At 35.7% G+C, this 27,956-nt stretch overlaps 1 protein-coding gene and 1 long non-coding RNA gene across 2 annotated transcripts; both read left to right on the forward strand.

Moving 5' to 3' along the window:
- The first annotated feature begins 30 nt into the window (after positions 1–30).
- Positions 31–27,956, forward strand: LOC101249903 (uncharacterized). Its single transcript, XM_004235742.5, has 10 exons — positions 31–396; positions 5,573–5,731; positions 5,808–5,870; positions 5,995–6,050; positions 18,039–18,132; positions 18,283–18,343; positions 20,381–20,462; positions 25,743–25,798; positions 27,504–27,567; positions 27,673–27,956. The coding sequence occupies exons 2-10, from the start codon at positions 5,606–5,608 to the stop codon at positions 27,734–27,736; spliced, it is 666 nt and encodes a 221-aa protein (XP_004235790.1). The 5' UTR covers positions 31–396; positions 5,573–5,605; the 3' UTR covers positions 27,737–27,956.
- LOC138347318 (uncharacterized) lies at positions 13,169–16,307 on the forward strand. Its single transcript, XR_011220174.1, has 2 exons — positions 13,169–13,231; positions 13,328–16,307. It is a non-coding gene; the product is annotated as an uncharacterized lncRNA (long non-coding RNA).

The following is a 27,956-nucleotide window of genomic DNA, read 5'->3' on the forward strand; positions in this document are numbered from 1 at the left end:
TAAATACTTTCTCTAAAAAAAAAAAAGAATAATATAAAACCCTAAGTCAAATTTTCTCTCTCATACTCACCCCCTTCACCCGCCTCTCTCTCTTTCCCTCATCTCTTCTCCCCTCGCCCCGCTTTCCTCTTCTCCTCCTCCGAACGGATCACCGGCGAGCAGCAGCCCCGGCGACTCCTCTCTCTCCCTCTCGTCTTCCTCTTCTCCTCTTCCCTAGACCCCTCTCTCTTTTCCCATCCTCTCTTCTTTCAGCGAACTCCAGGCTGCCAGCAGCTCCAACCAGCGACAGCAAGCCTGCAGCTCGGCTAGAGGGCGATAGCAACAACACCAACTGCTCAAGCTGAGGCTCAAAATCCTGTGATTTCGTACCAAACGGATCTCCTCAGATCCGTCCAGGTTTGTTTTCCCTTTTTGTTATTACCTCATAATTTTCTTAATGATGTTCATAATTTATCAACAGCTTGTTATCCCTTTTTTATTATTACCTCATAATTTTTTTTATTGATGTTCATTAGTCTTTAGGACCACCTAAAGGAACTAGTTTTCTGACTTTCTGCTTTCTGCAATGCCAATAATCCCTCAGTAAAGGAGGAAAGTGATGCATTATTTGGTTGCACTAATGGTTAGGTATCACTTAATAAATATAATTGCAGCAGCCTTTACTAAGAGTAAAAACTCCATACTATGTAATTAAAATCACGCTGAGGTGTTATTATTTCTATAGTTTTTGAGAAAATAAAGTAGATGGAAGATGTAACACTATTACTAGGAAAATATTCAAAAGCATTAATGAAGAAAAATAATAGAATGTAGGTAGGTGGTTTTACAATTTAATGTGATAGTTAAGTTCAATTGGTTAAGCATTTGTGGACATTAGAGGAAGGGGAAGCTTTAGTACTTGAGATGAGAGAGAGTGTCTGCAATGCAAGTAGAGATTCACATGACATTGCGAAATCAATGATTACTTAATGCAACAGTTCAAAAAGGTTGCGGTAGAGTGGTAAATACTATTCACTTCATTAGTAATTAGAGGCTCAAATTCGAGTACTTGGAATAAAGTTGTTACTGATAAAGAGTATTTTACCACCTAAACCAATATTGACATCCATGGAGTGGATCTTGCTATTAAAGAGTATTTTAATCCAAATTAGCCAGATAGGAAAACTAGTACCATACATGGAGTTTAGGTTAACATAATAATCTGAAAGATTCAAAAGCTTGAAATGGTATGAAATTTGCACTTTTGTACTGTTCTATCATGTTGGGCTCCATTAACAACAAAATTTCAATCTCTGAAGCCACTGATCAGTTCAGTTGTACACTTGGTACTGTTTTTTGCTCAAAATATGGACCCTTTTGTTATCACTTGACCATCCAAATTCAAATCTTAATGTATATAGTAATAAATCTTCTATATTGATCATCGTTAAATATATAATGTGAGAATTATTTCCTTGCATGTGTTATACTTTTATTATGAAAAATTGATTTTGTTTACCTTAATTAAATTGATTCTGTTTACCAATCGTTTTTGTTTTCATTTAGTTGAAGTGTCTCAATATTAGCTAATCTAGTAAATTGCAACTACTTGATAAAAAAATGAGAATCAAGATTTTTTGATTCAAAAAGTCGAAAAAATGAGAATCAAGATTTTTTGATTCAAAAAGTCGAAAAAAGTAAGTAATAAGCTAATAAAAAACGGAATTAAGTTGGTTAATAAGTTAAATTGGTGAATATATTATTGAATTAAGTTAAAACTAAACTAATTAGACTTAGAAAGTTGTTAAGTTGTTTAATAAGTTAAATTGGTGAATAAAGTGTTGGAATTAAGTTAAAACTAAACTAATTAAACCTAAAAAGTTGGTTAAGTTCTTCAAATAAGCTAATGTGATTTAGTTGGTTACGATAGTGTTGGAAATTAAGTTAAAACTAAACTAATTACACTTAGAAAGTGTTAAGTTCTTCAAATAAGCTAATGTGATTTAGTTGGTTAATATAGTGTTGAAATTAAGTTAAAACTAAACTAATTAGACTTAGAAAGTTGTTAAGTTAGTTAAAAGTTAAACTGGTAAATATAGTGTTGGAATTAAGTTAAAACTAAACTAATTAGACTTAGAAAGTTGTTGAGTTGGTTAATAAGTTAAATTGGTGAACATATTATTGGAATTAAGTTACAACTAAACTAATTAGACTTAGAAAGTTGTTAAGTTGGTTAATAAGTTAAATTGGTGAATATAGTGTTGGAATTAAGTTACAACTAAACTAATTAGACATAGAAAGTTGTTAAGTTATGTTGGTTAATAAGTTAAATTGGTGAATATAGTGTTAGAATTAAGTTAAAACTATACTAATTAGACTTAGAATGTTGTTAAGTTGTTTATAAGTTAAATTGGTGAATATAGTGTTAGAATTAAGTTAAAACTAAACTAATTAGACTTAGAAAGTTGTTATGTTGTTTAATAAGTTATATTGGTGATTATAATGTTGGAATTAAGTTAAAACTAAACTAATTAGACTTAGAAAGTTGTTAAGTTGGTTAATAAGTTAAATTGGTGAACATATTACTGGAATTAAGTTACAACTAAACTAATTAGACTTAGAAAGTCCTTAAGTTGTTTAATAAGTTAAATTGGTGAATATAGGGTTGGAATTAAGTAAAAACTAAACTAATTAGACTTAGAAAGTTGTTAAGTTGGTTAATAAGTTAAATTGGTGAATATATTATTGGAATTAAGTTAAAACTAAATTAATTAGACTTAGAAAGTTGTAAAGTTGTATAATAAGTTAAATTAGTCAATAAAGTTTTGTAATTAAGTTTAAACTAAACTAATTAGACTTAGAAAGTTGTTAAGTTCTTCAAATAAGCTAATGTGTTTTAGTTGGTTAATATAATGTTGGTATTAAGTTAAACTAAACTAATTAGACTTAGAAAGCTGTTAAGTTCTTCAAATAATTTAATGTGATTTCATTTTCTAATATAGTGTTGGAATTAAGTTAAAACTAAACTAATTAGACTTAGAAAGTTGTTAGGTTCTTCAAATAAGTTAATGTGATTTAGTTGGTTAATATAGTGTTGTAATACTAAGTTGCAACTTACTAATAAATTGTGTCAATTATAATCCAATAAATTGTAATACAACTTGATTGATTTGGAAAAAGATAATGTGAATACATATATACAAATTAACTACTTATATTAAAAAATAATAGATGTATATTGAGATTCACTATTTGTGTGTACAAACAATAATGTGACTCATACAAAAGATTGATCATTCGTTTTCAAAAAATAATAAAGGCTATTACATTTTACTGTGAACAGAAAACCATATACAGAAGTGCATTGGCATACCAAAAGTGACCACATAGTTCAAAATTATAAATAGTTGATTTTTCAATCTTTCATTAGTTAGTTCATCCCTCCAAGTAGCCCATTCATCAAATGCTTCAATTGTATTAATATATTCATGTTGATTCTCCATGTGGAATTTCATTTCCACATCTAAGGGATCAACTTCCATCTCTCTTCAAATGAAATTGTGCATCAAAAGACATGTACTAATAATTCTATCGTGAACCTTAATCGAGTACTATGAATGACTTCTAAGAATTTTTCAATGTCGTTTTAATAGTCCAAATGTTCTTTCAATAACATTACGCGCCTTAATATGCTTCATATTAAAGAGATCTTCTTGACATCGAAGTGATAAATTGTCACCCGGCCAATCCTTTAGCCAATATCTATATCCTTGATAGGAAGACACAAAACCATTTACATTTGTATATCTTCCATCACACAAATAGTAATTGCCTAAAATTGTAATCAATAATATTATTACTTTAACTATTATTCTATTTTGATGTGGTAGAAATAAAATAAGGACTTGCCTATTATTAGCTTTTAACCCATTTCTTCGTACAACATCTCGCAACGACCATGTATACATAAATAAATTTTTTGAAATTTCTATCACAAACCCCCCCAAAAATCCCAGCGAATACCCTATTCAAAGCCCAACCCCATCAAAAAAATTTCCAACGAATACAACCTTATTTACCCCAACAACATCAAACTCCATTGAAGAAACAAATTATTTTTTTAAAACTTTCCTCGAAATGAATTACGCTCACAACAATTAATAAAACCTAATTAGAAAATAGTAGCAACTACCTTAACAAATCATCAAAATCCCCCTTTTAACTAACCCCTCTTTGTAAATTAAGGTTAGAGTATAAATAGAAAGAGAGGAAATTGGGGACTGACAAAGTCTTTTAGTATTGACGAAAAGACTGAGAATTAAAAGCAAGATTCTTGTCTTGATTAATCCAAGTGAGTTTCTAAAATTTTTTCATTTTGCAATTGTTGAAACCTCAAACAATTTCGTAAAGAAGCTGAAAAGTTCATGGGTAAAGAAAGGTCATTGGCACCAGATGATAATTTGAAGACTCTTGTCATGGTAGTAGCAACCATGGCTGCTGAAGCAAGATTAAGAGTTTCAATCTTTCAATATCCCCTCCAAAGTTTGCTTTTTATGGAGCTTCTATTTATATAATAAGGTTGGACTTTGGGTCGGATATCAAATAAAATAGCAAGTGAAGCAGATCAAAAAATTAGAGATGAGTTTTTTAAAAGTTGTGCAGCGACATGGCATTCCGTCATATATATATATATATATATATTTCGATGATGAAAAGTTGGATTACCATTTAACCCCTAGACTAAATTAAACATCTTATTAATTCTATAATATTATTTTATTTTTAAAAAAATTAAGTTATTTATTAGGAAGAGAATGTGAAAGAACAAGAGTCAATTAGGATTTCTTATATTAATATAAATATCATGTGATGTTAGAAATCTACTCTTTTTTTTAATGAAAGAATAATAATAATAATAATAATAATTATTATTATTATTATTATTATTATTATTAAAAAAAAGTGAGAAGAAATTTAGGAAAAAGTTAAATTGTTGTTTTCCCAATATTAAATTAAAATGTTATAAAATATCTAATTTATTATATTAAGTTTTACAATAATATAATTGATATGTATTTGAGTATGCAGATGGATTAATTCCGTGGTACTGCCACTTATTTCAATACTCTAAAATGACTTGTCATTTTCCCACACCAATTCAATGTTTTAAAGTTCTTTTCAACTTCTAACTGTTAACTTTGTGGATTTATAAATAGTCAAATTAGTGAATCATGCTAGACTAGATCCATTAATGTTCTCCCCCTCCCCTTCTTCTAAAATCATCTTCAATGTGATTGGTAGGGTTTCATTGATATTTCTCATATGTCGATTATGAATCATTAACTTATTATTATGCTTGATTATGAATTATTTTTGGGGTGCTAATAATTTTATCACGATATACATAGTTTCTTCCTTTATAAATTGAACATAAAATGTTAGTCCACTGGACTTTCTTATGAACATTTTAATTTATTTATTGTTCTTTCTTATTTAGACTAATATATTGATTTGTTTAATCTTTTTCATTTTGTATGCATATGATGATATATATATATATATTAATTATATTTTTTAAGTTTCATAATCTCAGGGAAGAGTCCATATATCTTGTTGTAGTTACAACATGGGGATTGGCCATGGTGTTGACTCCCTCATTGTTGTATTGCTGCTGAGTTCAATGGTTTCCACTTGTGTTGCTTACCGCCCCGGTGACATCGTTCCAATGAGCAAAATGGGTCAATACCACTCTGTACGTATAACCCGTTTACTATTTCAATTTACAAGCTTTTATGTTTGATTTTTTTCTGTGGTTGATTTACTTGCAGTCGAGGACTGTTTGGCATGATATGATTGGAAAACATTGTCCCATTTTCGGGGTTAATCGGGAGGTAATTTCATTTCCTTATACATTTCTTGAGTTTGTGCTTCTGGGGTTGTAACTTTTTAGGGATTTTGCTGTTGATCTCTTTCATTTTTGTGTTATTTCATGGGGTTGAAATTTAATTGGTGTAGGTGTTGATACCGATTCCAAAACCAACTGGTTTTACTGGAGCTGATCCTTACAAGATGTGAGTTTCATGAAAGACAAAACTTCCCGCTTTTTCTTATTTTCTTGGAAATTCAATCTACTTGTTTTGCCTTAGATTTATTATGGTGGGATTCAACTTGCACATTCATGATAGTGCATCTGATATTGGAGTTTTGGTATGGGAGTGGGTTCATTTTAGTCCTTCAAATATAACTTGAGCATTTTTTATCCCTTAGCTTTTTGGTCTCCCGAACATAATCCACTTAAAAGTAATGGTGTTAAACCCATGTGACATCCACACGGCTTGTAATATATGAAACCCATCGCACAAACTCATTTTCCTATTCTAAGGGAGAGTTGTCGCACTTTACGACCATTTTGTTGTTGCCTTTAAGGGAAAATGGTTATTGTTTTCGAGTAGGACTGATAATTGTGTTCTTAGGTATTGTCTTCTGATATAAGTAGCTACTACTATATTAATCCTAATAAATGAAGAGCGCAAGAAGAAATAAAATGTGCATCAATCAAGAAAGAGGGTCCCTTATTTCTTTCCCTCATTCAAAGCCGTCCATGAGACTTTCATCTCACACGTCTCCTAAGTGATAAAAGAAATATTTTCTTCCTGTTTTGATTGCCTTCCTTGTGTATGTATAAGACCTAATTTGTTCAGTTTCTTAAAAGGATTATGTTGAGCTGCTTTAGAATTTTTCTGTTTTGGGTTAACCAAAGATGCATAGAAGATACTGCTTCAATGATAGACACCCTTGTTTTTTGTTAGGCTGATGAAGCAGTTTGTTCTTCTTTTTCACTTGTAAATATGGTTTCAGCCCAACCAAGGTGTTCTATTGATAAATATATACACATATATTTGGTCTTCATGTCAACTGGAGAAGAAGTCTTACTCTTTCCCATCAATGTACCTCAGGTACACATTTAAGCAGACAATCTTGCTTTTGGGGCAAAAACCTTATAAAGATATGGAAGGTCAGCCTTTATCTTAGCAAGTAAATTGAGATACTTGATAGGTAAACTCAAAGTCCTCGGAAGACCAACCACTAAGTCCAAGTCCGAACCTCAATAATCTGAGTCAGACCACCAGGCTTAAGATGCTTTGCCTTAACCTGCTGACAATTAGGACACTTAGCCACATATTCTGCAATGTCCTTCATGCCATCCCACCAATAAATCTGCTTAAGATCATGATACATTTTGGTGGACCCTCAATGTATGGAATATCTGGAACCATGGGCCTCTGCCACAATCCTGGTCCACAAATCATCCACATCTGGTACACACAGCCTGTCCTGGTATCTAAGTATGCCATCACCTCCCAAAGCGAAGAAATCATTCATTTTTAACAATATCGAGTCCTTCAACTCTATCAACACATGATCAAGATGCTGACCCTTCTTGACTTCAACTACCAAGGATGATTCAGAACTAGGATGAACTGAAACACCCCCACTAGTAGAGTCAACCAATCGCACACCCGGTCTGGCAGTCTGTGTACCTCTTTCACAAGCTCTTTCTTCTCATCCTCAACGTGGGCTGTACTTTCCATGCTCGTCCTGCTCAAAGCATCATCTACAACATTAGCCTTACCTGGATGTAGTGCACATTCATGTCATAATCCTTCAACAACTCCAACTATCTCCGCTGACGTAGATTCAACTCCCTCTATGTGAACACGTACTGGAGACTCTTATGGTCTGTGAACACATCAACGTGCACTCCATACAGATAATGCCTCCACAGCTTCAGTTGCAAACACCACAGCTGCCAACTCCAGGTCATGAGTGAGATAATTCTTCTCATGAACCTTGAGCTGTCTGAAAGCAAAGGGTATCAACTTACCAGCCTGCATGAGAACACAACCCAAACCAACCCTAGATGCATCACAATAAACCGTGTAACTCTCACCACACTTGGGTAGAGTAAGCACCGGGGCTGAAGTGAGTCTGTCCTTGAGCTCCTGGAAACTCTTCTCACAAGTCTCCGTCCATTCAAACTTAGCGTTCTTCATCAAAGCTGTAAGTGGGGCAACAATGGAAGAGAAGTCCTCCACGAACCTGCAATAGTAACCAACCAATCCCAGAAAGCTACGGATATCGGTGGGAGTAAGAGGTTTTGGCCAGTTCTTAACAGCTTCAGTCTTTCTAGGGCCCACCTCTACACCTTGACCGGACACAACATGACCCAGGAAGGTCATTGATCTCAACCAGAATTCACACTTGCTGAATTTGGCATACAACTGATGCTGTCTAAGTACCTGCAAGGTTAGTCTAAAATGCTGTTCATGCTCTTCCTTGGTCTTAGAGTAGATGAGAATGTCATCAATGAATACTATGACGAAAGAGTCAAGGTATTCACGGAAAACTCGGTTCATGAGATCCATAAATGCAGCAGGTGCATTCGTGAGACCAAATGACATAACCAAGAACTCATAATGACCATAACGGGTACGAAAGGCTGTCTTTGGGACATCTCCATCCCTAACCCTAAGTTGATGATACCCTGAACGAAGATTAATCTTAGAGAAAAATTTAGACCCTTGGAGCTGATCGAACAAATCATCGATTCTGGAAAGTGGATACTTATTCTTTATAGTGACTTTGTTGACAAACAACACTGGAGCACCCCAAGGGGATATGCTCGGCTGAATGAAACCCTTATCAGTGAGATCTTTTAACTGCAACTTAAACTCTTTGAGTTTTGCTGGAGCCATTCTATAAGGAGGAATCGAGATTGGTTTAGTATTAGGTTATAAGTCAATACCAAAGTCAATCTCTCGAAGGGGAGGGACTTCGGGCAAATCTTTAGGAAACACATCTAGGAATTCATTCACTACGGGCACAGAGTCTATGAAGGAATGTCATGATCTAAATCATTAACACTCACAAAATGACATAGTAACCCCTTGGACATCATTGTACCCCTCCCAGACTAACTCTTCTTCATTAGGGAAGTGAAATCTCACCACTCTACTACGACGGTCCAAGCAAGCATAATAGATGTGAAGCCAGTCCATGCCAAAAATAATATCAAGATCATGCATGGGTAACTCAATGAAGTTTGCACACAATCTTATCACTTACAACTATTGGGCAATCCTTGTATAACCTATCAATTCTTTACATTTTCTCCGAAAGGCGTACTAACCGCTATAGGATCATGCAGAACTCAGGTAGTATTTCAAAAGTAAGGGCAAGCAGAGGAGTCAAAGGAAAGCGTAGACCCTGAATCAAGTAGATCATTAATAGAAGTTGAGAATACTTGCAGCATACCAGTGACCACATCAGCAGACTTCTCCTGCTCATCCCTCTACCCTTCAGGGCATAGAATCTGTTCCTCTTGGGAGGCTCGACTGCAGCTGCACTCTGAGGGTTAGGCCTAGGCTAAGCATTACCTCCAGCCTAACCTTTGTTTTGTGGACAGTCTCTGACCATGTGTCCACTCTTACCACAACCATAGCAGGCAATAGTGCCCTGTCTGCACTCTCCACTGTGAGCTCGGCCACACTTAACACAGTTCTTCTTAGGACGCTACATCTCACCTCCGTTGCCCCTCTTAGGTTCAGGTCTGCCACCTCTCGGTGTTGTACTCCTCTGAGAGTTAGAATTCCCAGAACTCTATTGCCCCTTCTTGAATTTGGGCTGCTCACGGACGCCAAAATTATTTCTGTGGCCTCCATGGCTGGGAGCTGCCTGATCTTAAGGCCTAGGCCTCGTAACATCACGAACACCTCTCTTCTTGCGGTTGTCCTCTACCTGCGGACATGCACAATTAACCTGGAAAGGTCCATATTATTATGGAACATGCAGACCGACACTCCTCCTCCAGGTCTCCATTGATTCCCGTGAGGAACCTGCCCATCTCATCCCTGCTGTTCTAAACCAGGAAGGTAGCATACCTGAATAATTTCAACAAAGCTAAGTACTCTCCTCATTCTTGCTATTAAATATTAAGGGAAGTAATATACCTTGATAGCTTAACAAACCTTAGGGAATACTCCCTGACCGTCATAGAGCCTTGTTTAAGGTTGATGAACTCCTCAACCTTGGCCTCCCTCAACTCTCTTAGAAAGAATCTCTCCAGAAATGTTGTCTTGATAAGCTCCCATGTGACTGACACTCCACCTAAGATACGACTATCTTTCCACATCTTGCACCAAGTCTATGCAACATCCTTGAGCTGGTAGGAAGCCAGCTCAGCCTTCTCAATATCAGTGGCCCCCATAGCCACCGGGATCTTATGCATCTCGTCTACAAACTCTTGAGGATCTCTAATTTCTTAGCCCCTGTGAATATGGGAGGATTCATCCTCGTGAAATCTCGCAGTCTGTCAGTCATGCTGCGAACTGGTGGGTTCTCCCTCTGAACATCCTGCCGGTTGACTTGGGTAGTCATAGCCTGAACCTGCATCGTGATGGCCTGTGCCATCTGGGTTAGAGATGCTCTCACCTCAAATCAGAATAATAAGTCCACATCAACCATATTAAGGGCATCTCTAGCCCAGATGGCACATGCCATCACGATGTAGGCTCAGGCTATGACTGCCCAAGTAAACCGACAGGATGTTCAGAGGGAGAACCCACCTGTTTGCAGCATGGCTGACAGACTGCGTGATTTCACGAGGATGAATCCTTCTATATTCACAGGGGCTAAGACACCAGAGGATCCTCAAGAGTTTGTAGACGAGGTGCATAAGATCCCGGTGGCTATGGGGGCCACTGAATTGAGAAGGCTGAGCTGGCTTCCTACCAGCTCAAGGATGTTGCATAGACTTGGTGCAAGATGTGGAAAGAAAGCCGTATCTTAGGTGGAGTGTCAGTCACATGGGAGCTTATCAAGACAACATTTCTGGAGAGATTCTTTCCAAGAGAGTTGAGGGAGGCCAAGGTTGAGGAGTTCATCAACCTTAAACAAGGCTCTATGACGGTCAGGGAGTATTCCCTAAGGTTTGTTAAGCTATCAAGGTATGTTACTTCCCTTAATATTTAATAGCAAGAATGAGGAGAGTACTTAGCTTTGTTGAAATTATTCAGGTATGCTACCTTCCTGGTTTAGAACAACAGGGATGAGATGGGCAGGTTCTCACGGGAATCAATGGAGACCTGGAGGAGGAGTGTCGGTCTGCATGCTCCATGTTAATATGGACCTTTCCAGGTTAATTGTGCATGTCCAGCAGGTAGAGGACATTCGCAAGAAGAGAGGTGTTCGTGATGTTAGGAGGCCTAGGTCTCAAGATTAGGCAGGTTTTAGCCATGGAGGCCACAGAAACAATTTTGGCGTCCGTGAGCAGCCCAAATTCAAGAAGGGGCAACAGAGTTCTGGGAATTCTAACTCTCAGAGGAGTACAACACCGAGAGGTGGCAGACCTGAACCTAAAAGGGGCAACGGAGGTGAGATGTAGCGTCCTAAGAAGAACTGTGTTAAGTGTGGCCGAGCTCACAGTGGAGAGTGCAGACAGGGCACTATTGCCTGCTACGGTTGTAGTAAGAGTGGACACATGGTCAGAGACTGTCCACAAAACAGAGGTCAGGCTGGAGGTAATGCTTCGCCTAGGCCTAACCCTCAGACTGCAGCAGCAGTCGAGCCTCCCAAGAGGAACAGATTCTATGCCCTGAAGGGTAGAGGGATGAGCAGGAGAAGTCTGCTGATGTGGTCACTGGTATGCTGCAAGTATTCTCAACTTCTATTTATGATCTACTTGATTTGGGGTCTAGGCTTTCCTTTGTGACTCCTCTGCTTGCCCTTACTTTTGAAATATTACCTGAAGTTCTGCATGATCCTATAGTGGTTAGTACGACTTTAGGAGAAAATGTAAGAATTGATAGGTTGTACAAGGATTGCCCAATAGTTGTAAGTGGTAAGATTGTGTGCAAACTTGATTGAGTTACCCATGCATGATTTTGATATTATTCTTGGCATGGACTGGCTTCACATCTATTATGCTTGCTTGGACTGTCGTAGTAGAGTGGTGGGATTTCACTTTCCTGATGAAGAAGAGTTAGTATGGGAGGGGTACAATTCGAGTCGTCCTAATCCTTTGATTTCAAATCTTAAGGCTAATAAAATGATGTCCAAGGGGTTACTACGTCATCTTGCGAGTGTTAATGATTTAGATCATGACATTCCTTCATAGACTCCGTGCCCGTAGTGAATGTGTTCCTAGATATGTTTCCTAAAGATTTGCCTGGAGTCCCTCCCTTTCGAGAGATTGACTTTGGTATTGACTTGAACCCGATACTAAACCAATCTCGATTCTTTCTTATAGAATGGCTCCAGCAGAACTCAAAGAGTTGAAGCTGCAGCTAAAAGATCTCACTGACCCTTTTCATTCAGCCGAGCATATCCCCTTGGGGTGCTCCTGTGTTGCTAGGATGGAACCCTTAGAATGTGTATCGATTATCGGCAGCTTAACAAAGTCACTATAAAGAATAAGTATCCACTTTCCAGATTCGATGATTTGTTCGATCAGCTCCAAGGGTCTAGTTTCTTCTCTAAGATTGATTTTCGTTCAGGCCTCAGGGTATCATCAACTTAGGGTTAGGGATGGAGATGTCCCAAAGACAGCCTTTCATACCCGTTATGGTCATTATGAGTTCTTGGTTATGTCATTTGGTTTCACGAATGCACCTGCTGCATTTATGGATTTCATGAACAGAGTTTTCCGTGAATACCTCGACTCTTCCTGGGAAAGGAACCAAAAGGAAAGAAACCCATACCTTTTGATGTTGTTCAAGTGTGCAGCTGCTGCCCAGAAACTCCTCCAAACCATGCCCAAATTCTCCTCAAAGTACACGCCACTCGACGAACAACCTCCTTTTGCCTTGACGTTTTTGATTACCTTGCTTTTCTTAAAACTTTTTGTGCGTTTTTCAAGTGTGAAGGACAATTGTTATTAAACTGTTCTTAAGCTTTCTTGTTAGTCAGAGCGTGAGAGTTGAGAGACGTGGAAGAGAGTTGAGAAACGTGAGGGAGAGAGTTATTAGGATTAGGAGACTAAATTCAAGACTTAGTCAAAATAGGATTTAATTAAATTAATACAAAATCTCATTTATTTTAATCAATACGTGAAAGGACCATTATGCCCTTAAAATTTTAGATTTTTAAATAATAATTAAATCACCTTAAGTATTTATCTATTATATTTTAGGGTTGTTACAACTACACTCTCCAAGGACAACCTTATGAAAAGAGGTCGTCAAATTTGTTCCAGGTGCTCTTGTTATGAATGTGAGATTGAGAGAATAAATCATCTCTTTCTACATTGTTGAGCGACTGTGAAGTTATGACAATTTTTCATTAATTTAAGAGGTATAAGCTGGACAATGCCAAGGAGCATCAAAGAGGCTCTAGCTTGGTGGAACAGACATGGGAATCAATCGGGACTCGGGACCCGACTCGGGACACTGGGAGAGATGCATTTGGTGGACTATATGGATGGAAAGGAACCAGAGATGTTTTGAAAACAAGAGTTACTCTCTGCAAAATCTCAAGATAAGCTGTCTAGTCCTTTTCCTTTTTTGGTGTACGCACGAAATCCTCAAGAAGAAGAGGATATTCCTAGTATTTTAGATTATTTATTAAGCTTTAGGGCCCGTTTGGATGAGCTTAATAAAAGCAGCTTTTAAAAAGTACTTTTGAAAGTGCTGAAACTTATTTTTAAAATAAGCAGTTATGCGTTTGGATAAAAGTGCTGAAGTTAAAAAAAAGAGTTGTTGATGTGTTTGAAATACCCTTAAAAGCTGTTAACATAATAAAAGTTAATTAATTTATATTTTACAGCCATAAATAATTATATTTTGCTATCATTCACATATTTCTTTCTCATTACAAATTATTTATAAGAGGAATATAAACTTATTATAGATTTTAAAGATATATAATTTGAATAGATTAAAGAACGATTTAAAATTTTATTTTAGTTTCATCCATAGGTAATAATAATTGTTTATCATTCACATATTTCTTTATTATTACAAATTATTTATAAGAGGAATATAAATTTTTATTTAAGTTATATGTGCAACTTATTTTACATTTTAATAATATATAATTTGAATAGATCACTTGAAAGATTTAAGATTTATTTTGTTTTCATTCATTAGTAATAGTAATTGTCTATCATCCACACGTGAAAAGGGAAAAATAGAAGAAATAGATGTTAGGGTTATGTGGGTAATTTAGAGATTGTATAAAAATATTAAGGGCAAAAAGGTAAAAATGTGGTCAACTTAAAACAACTTATAAGCTTGAAAAAAAAAGCACCCCTACCCCAGCTTTGAACTTTTGGCTTAAAATAAGTTTTTTTTTAACTTAAAATAAGTTATTTTGAGTATTGCCAAACAGCTAAATAAGTCAAAAATCAGCTTTTAAGTCAGTTTGACCAGCTTTTAAGATGAGCCAAACAGGCTCTTAGTAGGGTCAGCTCTCCCTCGGTAATTTTATTAAAAGTATTACTCGAATACTTCTTTGAGTATCATTTTTGTTCATAATAGTTAATTCATGTTACCTTTATTAAAAAAAAAGATATAGGAAGGGATGCTAGAGTGGGAAGAGATTGACCAAGTAGAAAATTCAATATCTCCCTTGGGAGGCAGAGTAGTTTTAGTAGTGTGGTGGATTTGTTACCAACATATGTGATAGGGATATCTCTCTCATCAGTTAAGGTGGAAAGTAGGATGGATACTCTCATAAAAGAACTTTATTTGGCAAGAAACAGGAAAAAATGCATTCCACCTGGTGAATGAAAGACTATCATTATTTGGAGATAGGAAATCAGAAACTTCAGGTAGGATGTCAGAAGTCCTTTATTCAAATAGTTCAGGAGATACAATAATGACAACAAGATCTTTTAAGGAAGGTAATTACTGGTGTTGTGAGGGATCTCAATAATGTACCTAGAAGATTAATTCTCCGTATGGGGTACACCGAAATGCAGGTGGGAATGTAGAAGAGCTGTCTTCTGGGATGATACTAGATTGGACATGGTCCTCTAGAAGACCAATTTCCGGTTTTTTCCCCTAGTTGAAACAAATCCCCAGGCTAAATTAGAATTAGTGAGGGGACAACAATATTGAAATTCAAGTTTCAGAAGATTAATATATGATTGAGAAGTGGGTAGCATTGCTGAACTATCGAACTAACTTGATTAGATGCAAATCTAACTGACTGTGAAGACTCTTTGGTATGGGATGGGGGATTAGCACAAGGAATTTATTTAGTCAAATCAGCTTATCAAATTCTCGTGGGAATAGCCAGGTTGGCTGGAGATGGCTTTGGAAGCAAATTTGAATGATAGATGCACCGTCTTAGATAATATGGTTATGATCAGTGGCTGGAAAGGCTTGTCGTACGTATGAAAACCTAAGAAAGAGGGGTTATCAACTGAGTTCCAAATGTTATTAATGTACAACGGTGGCTGAAGATAATTTCCGTTTGTTCTTACACTCTGTTGTCATATCGCAACTCTGGAAAATATTCCAAGTATGGTTGAAATGAGCTGGGTGCCAAATATAACAATTGATCTTTTCAGATGTTGGTGTGGTGTAGGTAGGGGATGCTAGTGAGAAGAAATGGTATAGAATTATTCCAACATGCATTTGGTGAGTGGTTTAGAAGGAAAAAAGTTCTAGATTTTTGAGAATCAAGAAATTCCATCGAGAGAATAAACTTGAACATTTTACTCCCGCCATCCCAATTTATGTGACACTCTTTCTTTTTGATCCATTCCAAAAAAAATGTCACCTTAAGTTACCATTTTCAAAAAAAATGTCACCTTCCCTTACTTGACAACTATTTAATGGCACCATCTCCATTTTACCCTTATTGGTCCCGTTAAAGTCTTTAGTGTGATGAAAAGTCAACTAAAAGTAAGCACTATAATAACTTTAAGGGAAATCTAGTAGACATAACAAAGTTTTATCTTATTTCTTGAATTCCGTGCCCAGTTAAATTGTGACCAGTTAAATTGTGTCACATAAACTTGAATGGAAGGAGCATTACTTTTTAAATTTTGGCGTAAAAGTAACCCTGTAAATGATTTGAAACTATACTTGATATTGTTGTCCCTGTAAGTTTTGTTTAGGGGATCTCTTATAATTAACCAATCTAGGGATGCATTTTGTTTATCAATACAAACTTTATGCTGATGTTTATGTGAAAATGTTACTAATCTTAGTGTCTGGTTTAAGTTAGCTCTTTTGGAAACATAAAGGGTTGCTGCAAAGGACAATGCACCAAGAAAATAAGGCTACAACTTGGGTTTCAACAGAGGTTGAATTAAAAGATAAGTGGAGGATTGGTATTTTGTATAGTTATATGTTGGAACTTTTAGTATTTTGAGGTGAGATGTGCACTACATGGACATAAGAAAAATGGTCTAAACTGAAATTTAAGAGGGTGAGGTTACTGGTTGATTTTGTTAAGAGCTAAACTGGGAAACTACACTCTGTTAATCAAGAAGTCAATTAGGGTTTTGTAAAACAAGTCTTAGTCTTATTATGATGAAATTCCGTTAAGTTCATAATTAGATTTCGGTTAGTGTTTTTTTGCTTGCACTAGCTGGGTGATTTGCAAGATTGACCCCAAAAGGGGTGGTCATGAATTTTTGCCCTACATAATTTTATTAAAAGAAATGTTCTGCACTTAAGAAAATTTGCTTGACAGAACTTTTTTGCCATTGGACATAAGTTGCGGGATGAATTAGTTTTGCCTTTTAGACACATTTTTACAAGTCAGAGATAAGGAATCTAACCTGCTTAATTGATCACAGGTAGGGCTGGGCATGGTATGGTACATACCGAAGTATATAGTTACATAAATAACATATGCATATTATTTAAAATACTAACAATTATGCAACCTAGTATAAATATGCAAATGTTTAGAAGTTAAAACTTTGACTACTCTATTTTGATTGAAATGTAATTGATTAATAAAAGGAGTTGTTTCTACTTTATTTTGCATATATATTTCTATATGTGTAATGTGTTAATGAGCCAAGATTTCTTTACGAAGCTATGTGTCATACACTTTCCTGTATGAACTTCATCAATGTCCTTTATTGGTGCTTCCAAAAAGACAGGTTTGTGTTGGCTTTAGTGTGAGTTAGTATTTGAGCTCTATGGCTGAGTTGCGGATTCTTCACTTTCGATGCCACACCTGTGTCAGATTCTCTAACAATTCACTACCTTTGGAGAATTCAACATGCACCTGCTGACATTATTGAAGAGTCCGAGCAACATAGCTCCTTCGTTGATCATACAATCAACAAATATGACGTTTGTGCTATCTTTACATGGTTTCGGTTAGTGCTAAAAGGTTAACTGTTATGGTCCCCTGTCGTGGATCTATGTATGGGTCGCTACAAGATAAATTGTGATGTTTTCTTCCTACGACCTATGGTGCTGGTTCATTAAGATAGAATCTGCAATCTCGAGTTAATGTACTCAAAAACTTTAGAATTATTTTATGCTTAGATTTTCTTGAATTAACAACGTTTAAACATAGAACTTATAAGATAACTACCCCTAAAAACTAGGACATGACTTCCTAACATTACCTGAATAAAAAACTGCACTTCTACAACGAAATAACTACTACTAGAAGGAACAACAAATAACTTCAGTAGAAAGACATACCTACTGCTTTAAGCTGTTGGAGGACTAAGGAGTGATAACATTAACCGCTTCCTATCTTATCCACACTTGACGCCTCTGACAGTACTAAATTGTAGAGGTTATTAACTTTTTCGTAGCTCTAATAGAAGCACTTAATGATATTTCATTTTCTTTATCTACTAACATAGTCAGTTGTATTACTAATTTATTATTCCAGTGAATGTGGTGTGAGTCGACTTTGTGTGGTCTAATGTCACTTACTATCTATTTTGTAATTTGGTGATGTTACATCTCCTGTTTAATTATGCATTTATGCATTACACATTCTCATTGGTATTCTGACCATTAAAGACTCTGGAAGTGTGTGACTAATTACTACTATTATCAATAATTCATGTGCAGATCATTCCAAGTTGGAAGAGAAAAATATCACGTGCCATGGTTGTTTGTGATTAATCGGAAGAGTTCTGAGGTTCCAATGATTGATGTGCATTTGGTAAGGCCTTTATTTGAGTAGAAAGTACGTCTTAGCTCATAGATGTTTTCTCGCAATCATCTTGACCATTTATCTACCCCTTTAGCCCCTTATTTACTTCCATGTTCCCCTAGTATTGTCTGCACTGAATGGATTTTTCATTTATTACAGAGGTATTCTGGAGGTGATTTGCTTGGTGTTACTGCTAAGGTCATTGATATGCCTCATCACTGTATGTGTTCTTTCCTCTCAAGTTCGTTGTAGCATGCCAATAGTAAAGTGCAATACAATTTGCCAGTAATATAAGTAAATGCGGTCTCTTCTCTCCCCAGCTCCATCCCAAAGTACAATGATGTGTATTGAACACGTGGAAGATAATTATTAGAATGGGATGAAAAAGACCGACTTCTTTGATATGCTTGATGAAAATGCCTTACATAATATAGTATTTGGTAGATTATTTTCACTCTTATCTGATCATCTGGTTTCTTAACACGTGTCTTATTCTTGTTTATAGCAAAAATACCATATATTCTAGATAAAGTTGTTTTTTGTTTAACAAATAAGCAAAACTGAAAAGTCAAAAAAAAAGTTTGCTTCTATAACACTAGAGTACATATGGTGCACAATTTAAGTTGCTCAACTTTTGTTGACAATGCAAATGCTATCATTATAGTATTTTGACAATGCAAATGTTACCCTTCTTTTCATACCCCCAACATAGTAACTAAACTTTTCCATCTTAGTATTTGGTGGCTCCACAAGTGAGCAGAAATTTGACCTTAAGGTGCTACTCTATAGTGTGAATGTTTTTGCTTGTATCTCCTACTTACGAAAGGCTGAGTTCTTTAAGATTTAAGAAATTATTAATACAACATATATGTATGTGTGTGTGTGTGTGTGTGTATATATATATATATATATATATATATATTAAAAAGGTTTATAGCATGTTTGACCAAGCTTCTAACATCGACTTATTTTGGTAACTGTTTTCTTTGAAAAGTTCTTTTGGTGAAAAACAGTTTCTGTTGGCTAATCGATCATTCAATTTAGGAAACACTTTCGAGCAACAAGTGGTGTTGGCCAAACTTTTAAATAGTGTTTTTATGTCTATTTTTTCAAAAGTGCCTTTTCAAAAGTACTTTTGTGGAGAAACCACTTTTTTAAGTTTCTCAAAAACACCTTTTTCTTATCATAAAAGCTTGCCCAACATCTCAACTCTGAAAAAAAAGCATGTTTGGCTTTGAAGAAGCTTGGTCCAGCCGACTATCAGGATCCTTCTGGTTGTGTAATTAGAAATATGAATTAGTTTCCTTTCCTTGTTAAGATTACTTGGGGATACTTTTTAAACCCCAACATGTTTGAGGGAATAATCAAGTAATTCATTCTCGACATCTCTTATTTTCTTCATTCTTTTACATGGTGTCAGAGCTGCAAAATGTATTGCTTCAAATCCTTGTTTTATTAAAGAACGAAGATTGTTTTTTTATAAAACAAAGATCAAATAGAGGTGCACTGTGACAGGTTTCGTTAACTCAAATGACGAGTTAGCAGAGACAACAACAATTATTAGATATCTTACAAAATTACTTCATGGTTCCAGAATTGAGTATGTTTTTGGCAAACTAGGAGCATACGATATGTAAGCTCTAACTTTCAGGAGTGTTAATAATGAGCGAATTATTCATATGATATGAATAGGCAAGTTTTAGAATCGTTATCATTGTGTATATAAACATCGGAATTATTAGGAAGTACTGTCTTTCCTTTTCTGGAGTACTTGCACACTTCTTTTTCTTTTTTGGGATTACTCGTAAATAATATATAAACACCAACATATTTGGTTGGGGGAATAATCAAGTAATTTATTCTCACATCACTATCTTTTCACTTTTGTTTTGTCCTAGTCATGAGCCATTTAATCGAGAATCTTGGGTTGACGAAAATGGAAACCTTTTCCTTAAATAAGAACATATCAACTTTGTTTGTCCAAGAGAACTAAAAAGTTGCTTGTCCCCCCCCCCCCCCCCCCAATTTCTCACATAAAGATACTGAATGCAAGATGAAGAACTCCTCCAGTGGTCAACTAGTTAATAGGTTGAGGACACGCTAAAGAACTTCCATCTTCACTTCCTCATATTCTCTTTTATTGGTTGATTGCTTTATCATGATGTTCTAGCAAACTTGGTGTGCTAAACATTCTATTTTTTCCTCTCAATGATTTAGTTTTTACTGATATAATAAGATTTGATGTATTTGTGGACAGATATTGAACTTCATCCTGATATAGGCGAACACTTTTGGGATCCTCAACACTGGCCAAAGCACGTGCTTGCTAGATATACATGGTAACTTTCTCTTAAATTAATCTTCCTAGCATAGCTTGTCTTTTTGGCAACAAGTGTGAATAGCCTCTTGATAAGCTGGATGATTCTACCCTGTGATTGTTTGACAAGTATTGGAGGAATTTCTTACATCCTATTATTACTCAACAATAAGTACTATAAATGTTTAGTAGGTAAATTAACACCCAAAGAATCGTCATGTCCTGGAAGATAGGTTGTTGCAAGCTATACTTGGTATTTAGATGTCTACTTTAAAGAGGAGCACTAAGTAAGGTATTAAAATCCCTATTAAACTATAGCTTTTTTATGTACTTGTATACAATATCCAACTAGATACAATATTTGATAAAACTATCTCCTCAATTTTGGAGTATAGATGTTACTCGTGCCCAACTTGATATAAAGATATTCAACTCCATTCCCATTTAAGGCCTTAGTAAATATATCACTCAATTGTTCTCCTGTCTTAACTTAGCCAGTGGAGACCAGATTCTCCTGAATTTTCTCGCGGATTAAGTAACACACAACTTCAATATATTTAGTTCTTGCGTGATACACTAAATTATGTATAGAGCAGTCTGGTTATTACACCAATTTTTTTTCGTGATAAATGTTTCAGACTAACTTCATCTATAAGGTGATAGATCCACATTTTTCACATGTGGACTTAGCCATAGCTTTGTACTTGGATTTCACACTTGATTGAAGTACAACACTTTGCTTCTTACTCCTCCATAATACCAAGTTCCTTCCAACAAAGACACAATAGTCTGTAGTGGGTCTTCTATCAATTCTGGCTCCAGCCCAATCGAAATCTGCAAAACAAACACGAGTATTGACTAACAACACTTGCTACAAAAGTAATATTAGCTCGATTCATAGTTGAGATTATCCACCCCATAAGGCTTAGCAGATCTTTTAGCCATAGGTCTTCCCTTGCCATTAAGCCATCCAGATTAACTTTGATTGCAAAAACCCACTTGTACATCCCATTGCATTTCTCCTTTGGGTAAATGCACCAAATTCTATGTGGGATTTTCATCTAAAGCAATGTAGCCCAAGCATAGCATTATACCATCAAAAATGTTTCAAGGCTTCCTTCATTGTTTTGGACTTTAAGGTGCAAAGATAGAATCTAGAGAGGCATCACAGAACTAAATGTAGGAGATAAGTGGTCCTAAGAATACAATCAATAATAGAATTTGTGGATTTGCACTAACTTGTACTTTGCGAAGAGAAAGAGAGAGGTAAAGATTTTCTTAAGGAGGATTCAATGATGAACGGGTTGATGTAGGACATGTATCAATAGTCGGTTCTTGATCAATAGTCAATAGGAGATGTAAATACCACATAAGTTGACACCAAATATCTGTCAAGTGATAGAAAGTAACAATGGTGTCCCTTCTAAAGACAAGAATAGCCCAAGAAAACACACTTCAAGGCCTTCAGGTCCAACTTGGTAATAGATAGTCAGTCATCTCGAACATAACATGTGACTCCCTTGGCTCCACAACAAATAATGACTTGTTTGAAAGGAGAACATTGTAAGAGATTCCAAAGCAATCATGCTTAATGGCATGCAATTATTTAGAAAACAAATTGTAGAAACTATGTCAGCCCGAAAGTGTTTAGGTGCTTTTGTTTGGAACAATATTGCCTGCGTTGTCTCAAATAGATGACTATTTTTCCTCTCTATAACTCCATTTTCATAACACTCCATTTTGAGAGGCTATATCAACAACAGACGGTGGATAATCCCATTCTTAGTGGCTTGTAGCCTTGTACTCATTAGTGTTATCACTTCTTAGTAGGCGTTTGGACATGCAATATCATTATATGATTTCAAATCATGAGATGAAATCCCGATTTTCCTAAAAGCTTGATTTGAGAATTTCATATCCTGATTTCACATTTTTCAAATATAATAATTGAACCACAATTTTATATTTTGTCAAAAAAAATCCACTATTTTATATCTACATAATTTCTTGCAAGAATACCAAAAGAGTGATGAAATATTCACGAATATTAACATGAAGATCTAGTTATTAATGATATTGACCAACAAACAACTTATATTAAAGGGTAGTACATTACAATTCATGCCATTTTATTGTTTTATTGAATTAAATTTTAATCAGTAAATGTTGTCAATGAAGTGCTCAATGGTGTGGCCTAGTGGTTAATGAAGTGGTTGAGAGCCATGAGGTCTTAGGTTCAATCTCCAACGGTGACAAAAAATGTCAATTGATTCTTTTCATTACATGTTACCTGTTGCTAGTGGGAGGTGGTTGGTAATTTTCTTAAAATAGCTTTGTAATGGTGTATCATACTTTTGTTATGAATTTTTGCTTAGTCGGTAAAATTATATGAATAATTGGGGCAATTTCGATAGTTTTCACAACTTATGGGAAATTTATATTTATGAGCAAAAAATACATCTTAAAAGATTCAAATTGCATGTCCAAACAAAACTTTAACTTCATCTTGTATGATTTCATCTCACATGCTAAATGGGCCCTTAGTATGCACACAATAGTATTAAATTAGATTTTAACTTTGTATAAAAGCCACAAATGGAAAAATACTTCAGATTGGTTCCTTATAAAGTAAACCCACCTCATCCAAAAAAAGAATCATCCAAAAGGTAGCAAATATTCTACCTACCTTTGGACACAATAGGACATAGTTCCCAAACATCATAATCAACTAACTCGAAAATAACCTCATCTTGTTTGTAACCCTTGTGCTTAACGAGCTACTATGATGTTTGGCAAATTTACACAATTCACAATACAATGCAGAAACAACATGAAACTGTGGACGAAGTTTCTTCAACTAGGTTAGAAGGATGCTCTAACAGACAATGTGCTTCAAATGGAGATGTGACACTTGATCAAGTAACCAATCAAGGCACCCATTCAATAAGGATGTAGATACCGTCAGATACATCATACATGTCCTTGGCCAGTAATTTTCTTTGTCATATAAGATCTTGAAGAAAACAATAGTCGGAAAAAAAAATACAAAAGAATTTTGCAGACTCATCTACCAAAACGAAAACACCATCATTCTTATTCTTCCTCCCTTTCTCTCAAATATTTTTCTCAATCTGAAAAAAAAGAACTTCTTGCAACAGAATGAGAATATCAACAACTTCACCAAAGAGTACCCCTAACGCAGATAAAAGTATCAGCTGCAGGAGATAGACCCAGCAAAATTTCACATGGTATGACCAATCAGTAAATCAGAGAAGATTACCCAAAGGAAAAACAAAAGTCCACTCTAACGCGTCAGATAAGTAGTCAGACCCAAAGAACTTCCACTTGAGCACATCACTCAAACATCTGAGGAACAGAAAGAAAAAATGAAGCAAAAGGAACGATCTAACCAGGTCTGATCGAGAAAAAATAGGGACAGCTGGGGTTGGTTGGTCAGAGAACCTCCACAGCTTGGGCAGAAACGAAGAGGCAAACTCAGGAGTGAATCAAGGACCGAAAAAATGCCGAGTCGCGTCACCATGCACTGTCAGGCAGATTGCTGCCGCAAAAATTCTGCTGGTGCATGAGCCTCACACATATCTACTCCAGCTACCGGAGTGTTGGTTGTTGTTAGTTGTTGGTTGGTGCTTCATCCTAGTTTTGTAACAGTCACCTTCCACATCTCAATCACCAGAGATGAAGCAGCATTACCACTTCCAGCGAAGGCACATATCCAACTCCATCGAGATATTACTCACTTTCGACGATGCTCTGATGCCATTGTCTTATATACCATAACTCAACAATAATTGATATAAATACCTGTTGAGAGAATTGCAACTAATATAATAGAATCTTATTCATCTCTATAAAACCGCAACCGATAAATGTACCTGTTAAGATATGGCACCTGTGTCTAACTCAACTCCAAAAGCTAGCTCATGAGGAGAGATTTTTCCAAGTCCATATAAAGTGACCAAGTTCTCATCCCTCTACCGATATGGGACTCCTTAACACTCCTTCGCATGCCTAGACCTCAATTGGAGTGTGAAAACTTCTAAATGGGGCCTTAACATCGATGAACAGTAAATTGGGATGGGTCTGGCTCTAATACCATGTTACGATGTGGCACCTGAACCTAACTCGACCCCAAAAGCTAGCTCATGAGGAGAGGTTTGTCCAAGTCCATATAAGGATATCAAATTCCCATCCCTCTACCGATGTGGACCCCTTAACAATACTTATATACATTATCTGATTAGATACAGTCTTCTGTAATACTCTGAATTACCCACAACACTGAAAGTAGGTTCTACTTAGGATTTTCTCTTTATAGGAGAATTACTGATCTGTTGGATGATCAGTTTGTCATTTCTGTGCCCCTAAGCATGTGATTTTTCATATGCTGCATTAAAAAAATTGATATTTTTTATCAGTCCATTATAGTTGTAGCTTGGATAGTTGGTGTGTAAAGCAGGAGGATGGAAACAGTGGTTAGTGGATGATTTAGAAACTAACAGCATGGTTGTAGTACACAGGTGGTGAAAGCGAGAGCCTACTGACATGGGGAAATTAACAGTGTCATATGTCGGAAATAATAAATTAGTCTCCATTATTCTTCTTTCTGGACCTTATTGTCAAAGGTGTTCTGCAGTTTGGTGCAGTCAGACATTATCCAGGTTCTGTTGGAGGTTGTGGGCCAATAAAATGGCAGAGAATAATTAATTTTCATCAAAAACAATATACTACTACTACTACTACCTCACAATGGGAATATAAATAAGAAACTTATAATTTACAGGGATTTTGATTCCGAATACACTGATTGAGTCTCCTAATCTGACGAGAATGTGCTAATTTTTACTTTGGGTGCTTCCTGTTCTTGTGTCGCTAACCTTTCTTTTGGTGGGTTGCGTCTGTAAAAGTGTGTTTTTAACAAATGCATAAACCACACGGAAATGCTCCGTCCTTACAGCAGAGATCATACTGTGGTTGTCTTGCTTTTGCTGCTAAAGATTCCTTTTATCATGTTGTTTGAAAGATGATATGAACAACTGTGATAGGACATGTTTTGGCTTAATTAAGAGTTTCTTTTTATGCTAAGAAACTTTGGATTATTGGTGTTGATTGCTTCAATATCTGCATTATATAGTTAATATCCATTTGGCAACTTCTCTAGCTAACAAGGCAACTTATTTGATCTTTTAAATTTCTGCGAACAATTTATCTTTCAACTTTCAGTTTTACTTTTTCTTTATTCTGATTATTATTTTTGCTGACAATAAGTTTTCATTAATTTAAGGGAAGAGCAGTCGGAGATAGATGTGGCGTCGGGATTTTATGTTCTCTTTGGATCAGGTAAATTCATGCTAAGCTGAAGGGCTTCTCTCTCTCTTTTTTTTTTTTTTTTTTTTTGATAAATAAGCTGAAGGGCTTCTCTGAATTTTATAAGCTTCAATTTAATTTCTATTGAATGTAGCACTGTGTCAGAAGCTGAAGGGCATCTCTTTTTTTTTTTTTTTTTGATAAAGTAAGCTAAAGTGCTTCTTTGAATTTCATAAGCTTCAATTTAATTCTATTGAATGTAGTACTGTCTCAATTCTTGGTTCGTTACTAGCATTATGTTTCCTGACTTAATTGGTCAGACATCATTCTCGTTTGGGAACCAAGATTTGTATGTACTAGCTGTTAATCTTTAGTGAGGTATATAGAAGTTAATAGCACTTTTATTTATCAAAAACAAAAGAAGTTAATAACATCTTTTATATGTTCAATGGGCTATGGTCTTATGCATATGGGCTTGAAGTTAGATTCGTCGTCACTTAATCCTTAGGATACTGTTATGGGTATGAGTGTTAATATGACGGTCAATTACGACGCCACGTAAGTATAAGTTTCTACAATTAATTGAAGTCACTAGATTAAAGCTATAGTAATTCCTTATTAAAAAAGCTAAAATAATTAATTATTTGTAAAACACTTGATATTTTATACATAACTAACTCGTATGATAGAAAAGTGTTCTAGGACTTCATGTGAATATGTATATATGTGGGGCATAAACTAAAAATCAAACCAAATACCCAATCAACAATATTTCTTGGCCATAGGTGTAGCAAAGCACTCATGTTAGGTTGACTAGATCCAGTGCAGTTCCCATGTAGGTAGTCAAAGCATTCATTAATCTGGTTTCGCTTTTAATATTTTAGAAGTTCGATCTACGGTTCTGCTTATGGTTTTAGGGTCTCGGTATTTCGGTTAAACCGAAACACCAAACTATTTTATTATGTAATTATATATTTTATATCTTATGAGATATGAGCCCAAACCAGCAACCCTAATCCTAATCACAATTTTCCAGTTTGTGCTACTCTTGTTAATTGTTACATTTGTTTGCCTTGGCTGAACATGTTGGCCTTTAGCTTCGTTTTTAGTCCATTCCGGTTGTAATGCAGGTTTCAGAAGTTAGGTGACAATTAGTTTGCATAAGAGAAGTGGAGGCTAGACTTGAGCATAATGAAATCTTCTCAAAGAACTAGAGAAGAGCAATATGACTAATATGTTCCTTGAAAACAAAATTTTAAGAATTGAAGGACATATTACAAATAGAAATCTAGATGTTACTCGTATGAACCTTTGCTCTTTAGAGTATTTTATATGATTTTAACTTGTATACATAATTTAGTCACTTAAAAGTCAAATAGCCCATTGTTAAGCAGAAAATAGTGTCGCATACCAGGCCCATGCTGAGAATTGAATTGAAACAGAACGAGGAGAATCGACCGAACCGAACCGAACTTACTTCGGGATATGCCTTCGGGAAACTGACCAAAGTACCGAGCACCCACTCCTACACCCACACCCATTTTCAGTGCACTGAAGCTAGGTTGACCCGTCAGATAAACACCAGTGCGGCAATAATTTTGAAGGATATGAGCAACTAAGGTCTAATGAATATTTAGGGAATATTCAGTTGACACCTCAATACTTCATTATAACAGCAATTCTTCCAGTTAGGTTGTTATCCTATTTAATTAATCTATTGCGATGGATGCGCATGCAGGAGTAGTGCTTTCCTTCATCCTGGCTGTCTACACTTTGCAGTCATCTCGAGATAAGTTGGAAAAGTATGCTCTTCTTCCTCTTAGTAGCTGCTGCCTTTCTGTATCCACAAGGTAGTAGTGTTAATTGTTGGAGGCAGGCTTGTTATAACTTGTGTGTTTTCCTTGCAGGTTTGTAAGGGAGACTGTTGCTGAGACCAGCATCCCTGGCGTAGTAGTGGCAAAAGTTGAATGATAGAAGTTTTAGTTATAGATAACATTCCGATTTGAGTTTAGATGATGGAACGATCAGGTGTACAAGTTTACGACATTTGTTAGGGGAAAAATTATATAGAAGATAGATTCTGGAAGTAATGCTTGAGTTTCCCTTAGCTGTATTTGTTTTGCCAGATTTTTGATATACACATTTCATCACCAAAAGGGTGGCAGAAAAGCATTAGTTATACTTTATTCTA

This window comes from Solanum lycopersicum, chromosome 3 (genome assembly GCF_036512215.1).
Source record: "Solanum lycopersicum chromosome 3, SLM_r2.1".
NCBI lineage: Eukaryota > Viridiplantae > Streptophyta > Magnoliopsida > Solanales > Solanaceae > Solanum > Solanum lycopersicum.